This window comes from Camelus dromedarius, chromosome 12 (assembly GCF_036321535.1).
Source record: "Camelus dromedarius isolate mCamDro1 chromosome 12, mCamDro1.pat, whole genome shotgun sequence".
Lineage (NCBI taxonomy): Eukaryota > Metazoa > Chordata > Mammalia > Artiodactyla > Camelidae > Camelus > Camelus dromedarius.
The window spans coordinates 12,460,577-12,476,419 of NC_087447.1; the positions used below are offsets into that span (position 1 = coordinate 12,460,577).

General features: G+C 37.4%; 3 protein-coding genes across 3 annotated transcripts; all 3 read left to right on the forward strand.

Moving 5' to 3' along the window:
- Positions 1–1,399: 1,399 nt before the first annotated feature.
- LOC116155220 (olfactory receptor 5G3) lies at positions 1,400–2,288 on the forward strand. Its single transcript, XM_031459341.1, has one exon. It carries the CDS (start codon positions 1,476–1,478, stop codon positions 2,286–2,288), a length of 813 nt encoding a protein of 270 aa, XP_031315201.1. The 5' UTR covers positions 1,400–1,475.
- Positions 2,289–7,786: 5,498 nt separating this feature from the next.
- Positions 7,787–8,725, forward strand: LOC105090054 (olfactory receptor 5G3). Its single transcript, XM_010981243.3, has one exon. The coding sequence runs from the start codon at positions 7,787–7,789 to the stop codon at positions 8,723–8,725; it is 939 nt and encodes a 312-aa protein (XP_010979545.2).
- Positions 8,726–12,289: 3,564 nt separating this feature from the next.
- LOC105090055 (olfactory receptor 5G25-like) lies at positions 12,290–13,225 on the forward strand. The gene is given in 1 exon segment (XM_010981244.3): positions 12,290–13,225. A coding segment is annotated over 1 exon segment (936 nt).
- Positions 13,226–15,843: the final 2,618 nt, after the last annotated feature.

Below are 15,843 nucleotides of genomic sequence, written 5' to 3' on the forward strand. Positions count from 1 at the left end.
CAGTGTTTCAGGTGTACCGCATTGTGATTCAGTTACATATATGATCTCCTTTTATAGATCCTTTCTATTATAGGTAGTTACAAGGTATTGAATATAGTGCCCTGTGCTGTACAGCAGATCCTTGTGTTTTATCTCTTTTATATACAGTAGTGTGTATCTGTTGACCCCAAATTCCTAATTTAATTCCTCCTCCCATTTCCCCCTTTGGTAACTATCAGTTTGTTTTCTGTATCTGTGAGTTTATTTCTGTTTTATAAATAAGTTAATTTGTATAATTTTTCAGACTCCAAATATAAGGGATACCATAAGACATTTGTCTTTGTCTGACTTAAGAGTAATATATTGCTTCCATTTTACTGAAAGAAGACATTCAGTGATAATAAATGTTGCTTGAAAGTATTTTTTCACAAAAAATGTCCTACATAGTGATCTTCCCTTAGGAATTTAAAACAGTTGACTTTTTTCTTCCTTGCTAGTGAGTCAGAAATAACATATTCTTGAATGTGTTCTCTGCATAAAATGTTATGCATTCGACATTTTACATATATTATTACTATAATTGATATTGCCTGACAGATTTCAGGATAAGTGCCCTGAAAGTAGTTTTTATGAAATATGGACAATCACGTAAAGTAATTCCACGTTATTTTGGTGCACAATTTTGTACACAATTTCCATGACATGTTGCTGTCCAACATTTACCAGATCACTTCATCTTACAGGCACAGCCTCCTCATTCCCTCTGTGGCATCATATCATTTTATATGAGTAACGTCTGTCATTTGTGTGTGTTATCATTTCCACATCTTTTTACAACTGGGAGTAGGGAACAGACTGAAAAACACACATGTGAATTGTGTCTTAATAATATTACAATGGTATTGGTCATTCTGTAAGATCAAGAACTCCCCTGGTTAGTCTTTCCCAGATGTCATATGTTAGGATCTGAATATCTCATTGGTTTTAAAATATTCCCAGTAAGGTCTTCCAGCTGTTTCTTTTTTTTTTTTTTTTAATCCCATCATACAGTAAGATGAAACTCGGGGAGTAGTTCATGTACAAACTTATCACTTGAAGAAGGTTTAGATAATAGAGCTGGACTCTTGATGGGAGAGAGCAAACGTCAAGGGTGAATATCCAAGTTGACACAGGATCTTTGCATCAACTGTCCTGACCTAGTATCTAGGAATATTATCTTCGAGCTTGACATTATTTCACTACTTTTCTATAACAAGCCTGTTTAAAATATTGTTATTGAATTAAAATATTATTTGTTACTCTTAGTAATATATTTTTAAATAATAAAATGTTTCTCTTTCTTATCAACAAATTACAGATGATCAATAGAAGATAAGAATCAGACAGCAGTGACTGAATTCCTTTTCTTGGGCCTCACAGATCATCTCCACCTGTAGATTGTCCTCTTTGTCATTTTTCTCTTTGTCTATCTTGTCACCCTGGGGAGTAATTTGGGGATGATCACTCTCATATGGATCGATCCCAGACTTCACACGCCTATGTACTTTTTTCTCAACCACTTGTCCTTTGTAGACACGTTTTCCTCTTCTTCCATTGCCCCCAAGATGCTGTGTGATATCTTTGTAGAAAAAAAAGGCATCTCTTTCATGGGTTGTGCTGCACAGATGTGGTTCTTTGGTCTTTTTGTGGCAACTGAGTGTTTGCTCTTGGCTTCCATGGCATATGATCGGTATGTGGCCATCTGCAAGCCCTTGCTGTACACCCTCATTATGTCCCAGAGGGTCTGTGTGCAGCTGGTTGTGGGCCCTTATGCTGTGGGTCTTCTAAGCACCATGACTCATACAGTTTTCACTTTTTGCTTACCCTTCTGTGGTCCAAATAGCATCAATCACTTTTTCTGTGATATTTCACCACTGCTTTCCCTAGCGTGTGCTGACACCTGGATCAATAAGTTGGTGCTTTTCATCTTAGCGGGAGCCATAGGAGTTCTCAGTGGCCTGATCATCATGGTCTCCTATGTTTGCATCCTGGTGGCCGTGCTGAGGATCCAGACTGCTGATGGGAGGAGGAAAGCCTTCTCCACGTGTTCTTCTCACCTGGCAGTTGTCTCCATCCTCTATGGGACTCTTTTCTTCACTTATGTCCGACCTAGCTCAAGTTCCCCCCTAGATGTGAACAAAGTGATTTCTCTGTTTTATACTGTGGTAACCCCCATGTTGAACCCCCTGATCTACAGCTTGAGGAACAAGGAGGTGAAAAATGCATTCAGTAGGAAGTTTGAAAGGAAAAGTTCTCTAATAGGTAGGTAAAGTAGAACTCTATTTGTGCAGTACTATAGTTGTTCGTGCAGAATGTATAGTAAGAAGAACACTAGGGGGGAATTAGAATCTGTATGTGAGTCCTGACTCTGCCTATCCAAGATGACTTGAAGAATAGAGTGGTTCTCAAGTATTTTTCTGCTCCAGTCTTGTTCTCTGTGACATGAGGGGGATTTCCAAGTAATTTAGAAATGAGATGATAATATAAAAGAAAACTTCACTGAATATTTGTACAATTGTGAATGAATGAATAGCATTTAATCTGGACATGAAAACTAAAAGTTTTAATGGAAAACTTAAAGTAACACAATCAGTATTAAAAGACAGTAATAAGACAAGGGAAAATGTGCCAAACAATGAGATAATATTCCTAATATTCAAAGAACAGTCTAAAATTCATAATCAAAAGGAAAACAACAGATAAACAAACAAAGAAGAGGCAATTCACAAAAGTGGGAATGCAAATTGCCAAATGGAGAAAATGTTCAACACCATGATTGGTCAGTTAAATGAAACAGTATTAAAATGCCAGTGCAGTGCCTGAATGGTTTCATTGATGGTGACGTTCTTAGTTGACTATGCACACTCATTTTTTTTTCTTGCTGATAGGAAGAATCACTCTATTTCCACAGAGCAATTTGATAGTTTCCATTTGAAATAAGTCCATGGCATTTGACCCACAAATCCCTCCATGAGAAATTAGACTACAGAAATATAAATGCCAATGCCTCAGATTCCATGTATTTCAGTTTTATGTGTAGTAGCAAAGAAAAATGGACAAAATAACTTGAATATCCATCACTGAAGAAAAGTACACTTCTTTTCAGTAAAATTTTCTGCAGCAAATGAAGACTGAATTAGGATCAACTGAGGTGGAGAGAACTATTATATCCAGTCTACTGTTAGTTGAAGAAAAAAAATCAGGTTGAAGATCAAGTTGTAGCTCTGATCGTTAAGAAAAAGATCAAAACCTATATAATGATTAAAATGTACGTGTATCTGCAAGTGTAAGTGAGCACTGGGAAAGCTGTAAATGGTATATAATGACTGCTGACGATGGTTATTTCAGTGGGAGTTGCATTGGAAGTAGGAAAAGAGAGCTTTTATTCAAACACATTTGAATTGTGGCTGGTCCTGCTTGGGCTCGATAAGTTGTACCATTTTCATCGTATGATAGCGTGCTGCTCTGCCTGTCTGACTTTATTACTGGAGGATCTGGCAAGACACAGCTTCTGATGGCTGGCTGGAAGCATCCTCCCATGATGCCCCTTGTGCAAGTGTTCCCTCTTCTTCAGGGCCCAGAAACAGACCAGGACAGGAGCACTTCCTCAAGAGCCATAACGTTCTCTGTTGTAAATGGCATAGAATTGCTCTTAAGGCCCCAGGACCTGCATTTTTCTCCCCTGGAAGCTTGTATGCAGTAATGCTCCAACCTGCTTCTTTTCCCAGTATACAGCTTTGACCACAAAGTCTGTTGGATCCTGTGGCCCACGTGGCAGGACTGCTTGTGGTGCATCTGGGTCCTGCTGCAGAGCTGTGGCTGCCCTGCATCCCATGCACCACCGGCAGCCTTCTCTGCCACTCAGTATACAGGCTGGAGAACTAGTCCTAGCTGACCCCAAAACCGCAAGAAAGCTCCCAGCACACTCTGGTTCTTTCTTAATGAATTTTACTTTGGAGGAGGTGTTAGCATGTCCTTAACTCCTGGGCCTGTAAAAACTTCCCCAATGTGTCTAGTTCCTGAATCTCAGTCGGGTTCCTCTCCCACCCTCTGGACCACATGTGTTTTATCAAGGCCTCCAATGTTGAAGCAACTGCTTGTGTAACCTGCTCTGTTAGTATGATGCTGTCAGTGTGGTGGATGCTAAGTATTGTATCCTCTGAGTGTAAGTGGATAGGGGACCAGATATCCACAGACTATGTTAAAAAGGGCAGGAGAGTTAACATAGAGTTTTGGCAAAACTGCAAATGAATATTACTTCTCTCTTCTTCATAGATACCAATTGTGTGTTAGATCTTCCCTTCTGCCTTATTAATCATTTTCTCTCTAAATATTCGGAAGTTGCAGTTTAAATTTAAGTTTTATTTTTAAAATCTTCTAATGTCTTCTGTAATTGAAAGTCGTGTCTGTACTCCTGTGTTTTGTTACATGTGACTGACAGTTTAGACGTTGTTGCCTTTCCTGGGCTCAGCCGGCTTATTTCCTATCCCCAGATGTGATTTTGCTGTTGCTTTTGTCAACCATGCTCTTTCACAGAATACATGCTTTGATTTTTAAAAATGTAATAAAGAATTATTTTCCCATAATTATTTTTGTTAATAGAATGCTTTGTTTGCCCTGTTAATTTTTATATTCCTTTTAGGTAGATTTAACAAAGTGTCATTTGTTTGTTTCAATTTGTTTATGTTGTTTTCTCTTTGCTTTTAAGTAGTTTTTAAGAAGAATAACAGGTGAAAATGCTTTTCCCCTGACATCTTTATTCAAAATGCATAGAGAATAGTTTTACCTGCTAAACATAAACCAATATTAACATCTAGTTCTATGTGTTTGTTTTCCACTGATTCAGCAAATTCATGCACAACACCAAGTATTGGACAGACTTGAGAGAGATGCTTAATAGAGGTTAAAAATGGGCTGGCCTTGAAGTGTTTTGGGGATTGATAGAATGAGTTATCAGCTCTTCTTGGTGGGATAAACAGGTTCTCATAGAAGCTGATAACTGAGATAGTTCACCCTCTGTCATCGACTCTGCATTTCTTCTTTCTCATGTGACCCTTCTCTCCCAGACAACTGCCTTCACTTAGTTTCTGCTTCCTTGCTTCTGTTCATCTCATTAGCACTGCTCGAATGCCTTTCCCTTTAACCTCAGTTTCTCTAAATTAAACTTATCTTGTCAGAAAAATTTCTTGTTGGACAATTTTCCCAAATATTCAAGATGACAGTGATCTGTCATACCTTACGAGTTTGGTGACTTTTTAAATTTTTGCCTAGAGATGAGAAAATGCTACTTTGAACTGATTCATATATATATATATATATATATATATATATATATATATATATATATATATATATACATACATATATCTAGATATTGTCTCCTCAACTGTGTTAAACAGATCTCTTATCCTAAGTGACTAATGAACACTGATTCTGCGCTGGGCACTTTTTTTTAATACTTTAAATTTATTACATCATTAATTCCTTGTAAAATCTTTGTGAGCTAGAAAGCATTTTTCTTGATTTAAGGGATTAAGAGAGTGAGGCACAGAGAATTTAAAAACTTGCTCAAAGTGACACAGCCAGTAAGTGATAAAATTTAGATTTATACCCAGACAATGTGGCTTCAGAATCTAGGCAGGAATCTACTTCATCTCAGCTGGTGCTGAGTGCTCAATGCATCACCCTCCACTTATAGAAAAGAGAGCTCTCTTCTGGCAAATAGGATTCCAATGTGGGGAAAAACCCACATTGTTTTCTTAAGAATCTTCTCTTTGAAAAAGATACAGTTTGGAAATAAGACATGGTCCAAATGCCACCGAGATCATGTAAATTTGTTAATTTTGTCCCTGTAGGTGAAAGCTCTTGAGGTTTTAGTTCCTTGGGGACCTGAATCTAAATATTGAAAACTCCAAAGAAAAAGTCCCTTACTCTGTGCAGCATGTGAATCACTGTGCAGGTCAAATAGTATCTCTTTACTCCAGGATGTTCAAGATGAGGGATTTGTCTTCTTCACCAAATACCTAGAAAACCATGCCTCTTAGAAAAGGTTGCCATCATGAGGGAAGTTGAAAGTTCCGTCTTTATTTCTAGATAATGATTATTTCCCCTGAAGCACTTCAAGGAGCTCCATGAAGGCTATCCTTAAAGAAGTGAGTACATTGCATTTTGGATACTATGAAGTTTTTGAAATATGGCGGAGAAACATTAGGATGAGTTTGAATTTTGGGAATACAAGCCATCCCCTAGTCCTGGTTCTCTAAAGAGAGCAGACTGGCATTTTGTTCACATCCTTATGAGACTAAGCAACTGCTTTTTGTGACTTTCTCTGAAATGATTTTCTTGTTTATTTCTTTTTGACATTGAGATATTGCAATGCCTGTATGGAATTCTAGAGTTACAGATGTTAGCTATGAAAGTGGCATCCTCTTTGTTTTATGGAAGACTTAAATGACTCACATTCTAATTAGTTAATTAATTAATTAATTAATACTAGTTGGATCAAAACCAGAAGCAGTCTGTTCAGCCCCCTACTTTCACGCACTTATACTGGCATATTTGGATGGACAAAAACACTCCTGCATTATAGCTCCTAATCTAAGCCTAGAATTGTCTTTGTGACTGCTGAAAAGCTACTCTACATAGCATTAAGCAAGTAATCATGATACTGATAAATAATCATAAATCAAATAGATGCAGCCACCATTTTTTTTCATTTATTGAGCTCCACATGTAATTACCAGATGATTCAAAGTAGTCATTGCTTTTGTTTTACCTAAAAAGACATTATTGTAGTGATAATAAGCATTTTTTAAATCAGATTTTTTTTTGTATGTAAATTATCTACCTAGTGATCTTCTCTTAGGAATTTGAAACAGCTTGATTTTTTTTCTTCCCTGACTGAATCAGAAAGTAACATATTTTGAATGCGTTCCCTGGGTAAAGCATTATGCATTTTACATATATGATTACTATAATTGATAATGCCTCACAGATTTCATGATAAGTGCCCTAAAACGTGGTTTATATGAAATATGGGCAATCACATAAAGTCATTCCATGTTATTTGGTGCACAGGATGCTTAGCTTTGTACACAATTTCCATGACGGGTTGCTGTCCAGCATTTGCCAGGTCACTCGATCTTACAGGCATGGCCTCCCTGTTCCCTCTGTGGCTTCACATCATTTTATATGAGTAACCCCTTTGTCATTTGTGTATATTGTCCTTTCCACAGCTTTTTACAGATGGGAGTAGGGAATGGACTGAAAAACCCACATGTGAATTGTGTCCTAATAACATTAGAAAGGTACAGATCATTCGGTATGATCAAGAACTCCCCTGGTTAGTCTTTCCCAGATGTCATATGTTAGGATCTGAATATCTCGTTGGTTTCACAGTATTCCCAGTAAGTCTTCCAGCTGTGTGTGTGTGTGTGTGTGTGGTTTTTTTAAACATACCATACAGTTAAGATGAACCTGGGGAGTAGTTCATGCACAGACTTATAACTTGAAGGAGTTTTAGGTAAAAGAGTTGGACTCTTGACGGGACAGAGCAAACGTCAAGGGTGAATATCCAGGTAACACAGGATCTTTTCACAAATTGCCCTGACCTAGTATCTAGGAATATTATCTTCCGTTTCAACACTATTGCAATAATTGTCTGTTACAGACCTGTATGAGATGCTCAGTTACTGGATTAAAATAATATTTGTAACTCTTAAAAATAGTTTTTTCAAAATAAATGTTTTTCTTAGATTACAGATGATCAATGGAAGATAAGAATCAGACAGCAGTGGCTGAATTCCTTTTCTTGGGCCTCACAGATCATCTCCACCTGCAGATTGTCCTCTTTGTCATTTTTCTCTTTGTCTATCTTGTCACCCTGGGGGGCAACTTGGGCATGATCACTCTCATATGGATCGATCCCAGACTCCACACGCCTATGTACTTTTTTCTCAACCACTTGTCCTTTGTAGACACGTTTTCCTCTTCTTCCATTGCCCCCAAGATGCTGTGTGATATCTTTGTAGAAAAAAAAGGCATCTCTTTCATGGGTTGTGCTGCACAGATGTGGTTCTTTGGTCTTTTTGTGGCAACTGAGTGTTTGCTCTTGGCTTCCATGGCATATGATCGGTATGTGGCCATCTGCAAGCCCTTGCTGTACACCCTCATTATGTCCCAGAGGGTCTGTGTGCAGCTGGTTGTGGGCCCTTATGCTGTGGGTCTTCTAAGCACCATGACTCATACAGTTTTCACTTTTTGCTTACCCTTCTGTGGTCCAAATAGCATCAATCACTTCTTCTGTGATATTTCACCACTGCTTTCCCTAGCGTGTGCAGACACCTGGATCAATAAGTTAGTGCTTTTCATCTTAGCGGGAGCCATAGGAGTTCTCAGTGGCCTGATCATCATGGTCTCCTATGTTTGCATCCTGGTGGCCGTGCTGAGGATCCAGACTGCTGATGGGAGGAGGAAAGCCTTCTCCACGTGTTCTTCTCACCTGGCAGTTGTCTCCATCCTCTATGGGACTCTTTTCTTCACTTATGTCCAACCTAGCTCAAGTTCCTCCCTAGATATGAATAAAGTGATTTCTCTGTTTTATACTGTGGTAACCCCCATGTTGAACCCCCTGATCTACAGCTTGAGGAACAAGGAGGTGAAAAATGCATTCAGTAGGAAGTTTGAAAGGAAAAAAAAATTTAAATAGATAAAATAGAATTCTAATTGTGTTGCACCACTCATGTTAATTCAGTTATGTGTGTTCAAGGGAAGAGACACATGTCTCATTCCCCTTAGTTCCTGGGTCTGCTAGTTTCAAGGTCATTCATATACTAGACATATTGTTTATATTGTTGTTCTTCAGTCTTCTCCTTGGCAAAATGATGGGGAATATAAAACACTTTACATACATGTTGAAAGTAGAAATGTAAGAGATGCCAGAAGAGGGTCCAGGAGAACATTTATCTATTCTTACATGTGAGAAGACATTTTATTCCAGCCCAGAAAGGCAAACATTGTAAGAAAAATATCAACAAAGTTCATCCATAAAGGTTTCATAAACCTTGATAAAAGCTGAACTGTGGAAAGTGAGAGAACAGCTGTAGAACAAGTGACTCACAATGAGTTAGTGTCCCAACAGGAAAGCGTTGGAACGTATGTATACATATGTATGAAACACAGTAGAGAAATAACCACCAAATGAATGGGCAATGACATAACTAATTGCAAATGGCCCAAAGCATAAATATATATAAAAAAACTACTCAACTTTTCAGTTGCTTAAGTAAATGAAATGAAAATGCAATCCTATTCTTTTTTTTCATCTATCAGATTGGGGAACATTAAACTGATTAAGTGCAATGCTGGTAAGGTCACCATTTGGGTATTCTACACTTAGCTATAGTGGGTACATTTTCAGAAAGTAATTTCATGATTTCTATTAAAATGCACTTGATCTTTGACCTAGCTGTCTTACATTCGAAATTCATGCTATAGAAATATAAATACCAGACACAAATGTTGCAGCATCATTTGCAGGGGGGATAAAAGGAAACAGTCTGATTTTGTATCATTAGGAGAAGGAAATCTTCTTCCTATGAATCATTATGCAGCTAATTATAAAAAGAATGATTTAGATAGTTGTGCTTTTGTTTGGAAGAAACTCCCTGATACTATCGTAGGTGAATGGAAAAAAAAAAATCCCAAATCAAAGTAAAATCTGCCAAAATGATTACACTTAGTAAAAATAATGTGGGGGCAGTCTATCTACTGTGTAGAATATATTGGTATGCACATTATACAAGATGATAGAGAGAAGTGTGGAAGGCTACAGACCGAACTGTGAACACCGGTTACTTCAGTGGCATGGCCCATTGGAAGCAGGAGGGTAGGGTGGTGGTCCATCCTCATCCGGGTTGTCGAACTTGTTTTATAACAAATACATTTACCTTTGTAATTAAGATTCACTTTTGAAAAGCTGCAATCTGTGTCAAAACTGAATGAATAAATTTATCAGTAGATAAATAAGTTGAGGAGGATGGGTTCAAGGCCTTCTTTGAAGGTTGCTGCTACATTCTAACATTCTCTGACTTCATGAAACACTTCTGAACATTGGTGACTGAAATACTGGTCAAAACCGAAGTGAAATGGAGAGGTTCTCAGCCACTCTGTGCTTCAGTCTCTCACTTTTTCCCTCTAAAGATCTGCATTTTCCTCCACCCCCATAGTCTATAACTTCTATACATAGTGGTATGCTTTCTCTCTTCTAAAACCTCTGAAATGATAGCAGAATGCTAAAAATGACACAATGCAAGTGTGATGAAACTTGAAAGGTATAGTAAATATTACCTTAAATGTATCCATATAATACTAACACTGCTAACTGTCAGTCTTGTAAAATTTTCTAACAACATTTTACTAAGAATTGTTAAAACCTGGGCCTACGTGTGACAAAGGGAAATGTATTTTTTTCTATTTTTATCTACAGAAGAGCAACAGTTTCTTTCCTAGTAAAATTTTGCCTTAAATTGCCTCTATTCTGGGTCTTCACTGTGTAACATGTCTCAAACCACAAGTCACCTTTTGAGATGGTCATTTCCTGGTATGATGCCCGAAGTGTTTTCTGTCTTTTTAATTGTTCCTTAAACATTTATGATTTAACATCCATTGAAAGGGGATTGGGAGAAGAACAGTAGGAAGCAAGTGGTAGTTATAAATTTCCTCAATGTCTCTGAGTTCCTTCTCTAAATATATGCAAATATGTGCAAAAATATGCAAAACCAACTGTCCTCTGAAGCTCTAGTTACTGCTGTTCTCATGCCCTAGTGTTTTTTTCTGTCTAGAATACTCTCTGTACCATGGTTACATGGATAACACTGCTTAAGTGTGGCTTCCATTCAGAGGATTAATTACCCTGTCAATACTGCAGCACCATATTCTTTTCCTTCAGACTTTATAAGTGTAACATGGTGCATATTAAGATCATGTTTTTGGTTTTGCTTTGTTTTTATTAGTGAGAAATGTTCCCAGCTGATTCTTCGTATTAGGCATGATGGAAATTCACTTGGAGGTACATTTTTTTTGTTCATCTCATAGATCTGTAAGTGGTTCTCCATATTTTGGAATGAAAGGGTAGGTCCCAATATGAGGAGCAGAGAAATTCTATGTCAATTAAGGCCTCCACACACTAAAATCCCGATTTACAGTATTGGTGCCTCAGAGGAGGGCATCAATTTTAATGAGATATGGTTTCTCGAGAGATTTTTTTTTTTTTTTTTTTTTTGCTTCTGGCTTCCTTCAGGATTTTTTCTTTATCTTTGATTTTATGTAGTTTGAAAATTTTATGCTTAGGTATAGTTGTTTGTTTGTTTTTGGCATTTATCCTCCTTGGTGTTCTCTAAGCTTCCTGGATCTATGGTTTGGTGTCTAACATTAATTTGAGGAAATCCCAATCATTATTCTCCAAAACACCTACATTCCTCATATTGTTTGTATATACACTGATTAATCTCGTCAAACTCCATTGAAGTTTTTAGTCCATAAGAAGAGACCAATTCTTAAATATGGAGTCAGTGTTGCAACCAGTGGAGTATTATCAGAAGCTGGGAAAGAAAAATAATATCTTAAGGATGAAAAGGATATACCAGGAGGTGTTTTGGAGAAGGAGTCACAGAGTAGACACTGCTGTGGACTTTGAATCCTGTTCAAAAACCAGCTTTTGTCTGAGCTTGCACTCCTTCTTAGACTTCAGAAGTTATCCTTTAGATAAAACACTATTTTTCTAGAATCTAAAGGAATTGGCAAGGAAGATACATTCTTAACACCCATCACCTAGAGTGAGAGTGAGAGCTATCAGCCTGAATTCATCAAATTCACGTAATACCTTATCTATGAAATGTGTCTTAAAATATCCTCCTTTCAAAAGCAGGGATTTTTAGAAATGTAATCTGGCACCGTTACAGGACTTGCCTTGGATAATCTCCAAAGGGAACTTCTACACCTAAAAAATCTGATTCCCTTCAAAAATTCTGTTTTGATCAAGAAGAAATTGAAAAGCCAGTGAGGTTCAGCGACTTACTCAGTATCACACAGATAGTTAGTAAGTAGTTATGATGACCACCAAGAGGTCGGAAGCAGGCGTGTCATCTGTCAGTCTACTCTACGAAATGTAAAAATATAGAAGCTGTATTCATTTTTAAAAAGAAAAAGCCCAATTAAGAATTGATTCAAAAGAAAAATCTTTCTCTTTCTCATTAAAGGTTAGATCAGAGAAATGGATAATGGAAATCAGACTTTGGTGATTGAGTTTGTTTTCGTGGGCTTAACAAATCACCTCCAGCACCAGCTTCTTCTTTTCGTGGTATTTCTCTTGGTTTATCTTACCACTCTTCTGGGAAATGTGGGGATAATGACTCTCATTTGGATGGATTCTCGACTCCTCACCCTGATGTACTTATTTCTCAGCCACTTGTCCTTTGTAGATGTCTGCTCCTCTGCTGTCATTGGTCCCAAAATGTTGACTGACATCCTTGTGGAGAAAAAATTCATCTCTTTCTTTCGTTGTGTTGCCCAGATCTGGCTTTTTGGTCCATTTGTAGTGACTGAGTGTTTCCTTCTGGCTTCCGTGGCATATGAGCGGTACATGGCTATCTGTAAGCCCTTGTTGTGCACACTCATGTGTGTCTGTGTGCAGTTGGTGGTAGGGCCTTATGCTGCCATGGGTCTTAAAAGCACCATGATCCACATAACTTTCACCTTTCACCTGCCTTGCTGTGGTCCGAATATCACCAATCACTTCTTCTGTGACCTTCCTGTTCTCTCCCTGGCATGTGCAGACACACAGGTCAGTAAATGTTTACTTTTCATCTTGACTGGAGCTCTAGGAGTACTCAACGGTGTGATCACCTTGGTCTCCTATGTTTACGTTGGCATCGCCATCCTGAGGATCCGTTCTGCTGATGGGAGGCGGAAAGCCTTTTCCACCTGTTCTTCACATCTGACACCTGTCTCCATCCTTTAGGGGACACTCTTCTTTGTCTATGTACGTTGGAGTTCTAGTTTCTCCCTGAATATTAACAAAGTGGTTTCTGTGTTCTACACAGCTGTGATTCCCGTGTTAAACCCACTTACCTACAGCCTAAGAAACAAAGAGATCAAGGATTCATTCAGAAGGACATTTGAAAGGAAGAAATTTCTTTTGAGTAAGTGAACTATGACATCGTTTGTATTATAGATTAAGAAGGTAAATAAATCAGAACATCACTTGTACTAGAGATTGAGAGCTAATATATATGTACAATGGAAAAACTGCAAATTTTCTGTTGAGATTCACTATTACTCTGTGTCATTGATAAGTCACACAATGTCTTTAGGTTACAGTTTTCTCATTTTGTTTTTCTCATTTCTTATTCAGCAGAAATGAATTTTAGAACTTTAAACTCAGATAAGTAGATTACTGAATCCCAAGACTTTAAAAAAGTGTTGTTACTCACATATGCAAAAAAATTTATGACTAGGATATGAGAGTTTCTTTGTTAAATCCTGAATAAATGTTATCATCATAACCAGCGACTTAAAAATACTTCTATTTTGCTTATAATATGTTGAGATCTCATTGTCTGTGATCTTGGCCTTGACTCATTAAATGCAAACTGTTAAAAAGTATACTATGGTCAAAAGGTAAAAACTTCCACTTACAGGATAAATATGTCTAGGGCTGTAACATACAGTGGTGACTATAGTTAACAATACTGCATTGCATATTTGCAAGTTGCTGAGAGAGTAGATCTTAATAGTTCTCATCACAAGAAATAAAATTTGTAACTCTGTTAGGGAATTGATAAATTTATTAGGGTAATCATTTTGCAATGTATAAAAATACTGAATCCTCATGTCATACACCTTGGGCTAACACAATATTGTATGTCAATTGTATATCAATAAAACTGAAAAAAAGTGAATTATTCAGGGATTATGCAGCCATAGCCCTGTCTACTACTACTTTCATGCTTGAAGTAGGTGTTTTACCAAGGCATTATACGTCCCCTGTACTGTTTGCTCATAATAATAACTTGCTGGGGTTTTGCCATGATTTGTGCATGTGAAGTGTAGAATGCATTCCAGTTCTTTAATAAAGTGTTACTTATTGTTATCATTTATTGATTTTTGTGTCATAGGCAGGATATTAATTCTATTTTTACAGACAATGAGCCAAACAGTCATGAAGAATCAATGGATTGCCCATGACCTCATAGTTTGGTCTCACATTTTAATTTTTTCTACATACAATATTCTTTCAACCATATTCTGTGTTTTATTTCCTGGAACATAGTAACACATCCAAGAAATGAGGGAGATAAAGCATGTTTTTGTACCATTGTAAGTTAAGACTCAGTGAGATCCACACTGTCATCTCTGAAGGCTTTCTTTAAAAGACATTTAATTTTAATTCAATAACTTTGAAGGCTATAATAGTCTGTAATATCACAGAGGCTCTTGGTTTTTTTTAAAAGTTATTTTTGTTTTTATTAATTTTTTTGGAGGAGGAGATAATTAGGTTTATTTATTTATTTTAATGGAGGGACTGCGGATTGAACCCGGGACCTCCTGCATGCTAATGCTAAGTGCAGTACTCTACCACTGAGCTACATCCTCCCCCGAGTTTCCTGTTTTGCTTTTTCTTCTTTCTGTTTTTGTTTGTTTGTTTGTTTGTTTAATTTTGATAGAGGTACTGGAGGTTGCACCCAGGACCTTATGCATGCTAAGCATGTGCTTCACCACTGAGCTGTACCCCTGCCCCCCATTTTGCTTATTTTTCACCATGCTTTCTTGATGTCTCTGTTGGGTGATGACTTGGGTCAAATGATATTCAGTTAAGAGGAAACGGGAATCAAAGAATGCTGCAATCAATGAGTAATGTAACCGATTTTACATATGTCTCTTATGTGCCTGACAGTTTTTTGGGTGTTATTCGTATTAAGAAGAAAAGTCCTCATGGAAATTACAGGCTGGTGGAGTAGAAAGTCAAGTAAACAAGCAAAGAGATTTAAAAAATGATTACACATCTATGTTGATTTCTATGACAAAAAATAATTGAGGAACCAAGATAGGAGTCTGGTATGCAATAGATGACAAAAAATGAACCAAGATAGAGTGTATTTTAGCCAGAGTAGTAAAGAAAAGCCTCTTTAAGAAGGCACGGATTGGGAAGGATAAAGGAATTCTGTTTATGGTATGGTTTTCCTTGGAGTTCGATGCCACTATTTGAATCATAAAAGGGGAAAGTACCCTGCAAAATATTAACGGGACCTCTGGGTGTTCTAGGATGGAGGGCAATGTTGGGAAACTGATTTATTCTTATCCTCAGAGTAATTTTCTCATTCCTTTTTATGAGGCAGGTGTTTGGGGAATGGAAATTTGAAAGTAGGAGGTTATTTTGTTATGTCCGTTGGTAGAGGGGATTTACTGTGAGCTACATGAGAGCTAATAAAAATAATTACTTTTAAGAAGAGATTAAAATACTTGTTACCTTTTTTACCAGGTGACTCTTTGCTGCATAAATTAAGATTTTGTAGGCACATTGTGCTGGATTAATTGTGGTCTATTATTTCCTAGTTATTCCAAGCTTCAAGCACCATGAGAACAAAATAAAACAAAAAGCTGGACAGTTATCTTGGTAGCCTTAAGCAGTGGATTCTGATTCAGTCTGATTCCTTTTGTCTGTTTGTTTGTAAACCACTGCTGGAACACACTGCCCTACATGGCTGGTGCACCATCTAGAGGCTTCCTCTGTGGGATTTCTTCAGTCGTATTTGGGGTCTTACCTGG

Excerpts from the sequence above, each read along its gene's own strand:
- LOC116155220 (XM_031459341.1), top strand. The coding sequence starts at position 1,476 with ATGATCACTCTCATATGGATCGATCCCAGACTTCACACGCCTATGTAC.
- LOC105090054 (XM_010981243.3), top strand. The coding sequence starts at position 7,787 with ATGGAAGATAAGAATCAGACAGCAGTGGCTGAATTCCTTTTCTTGGGC.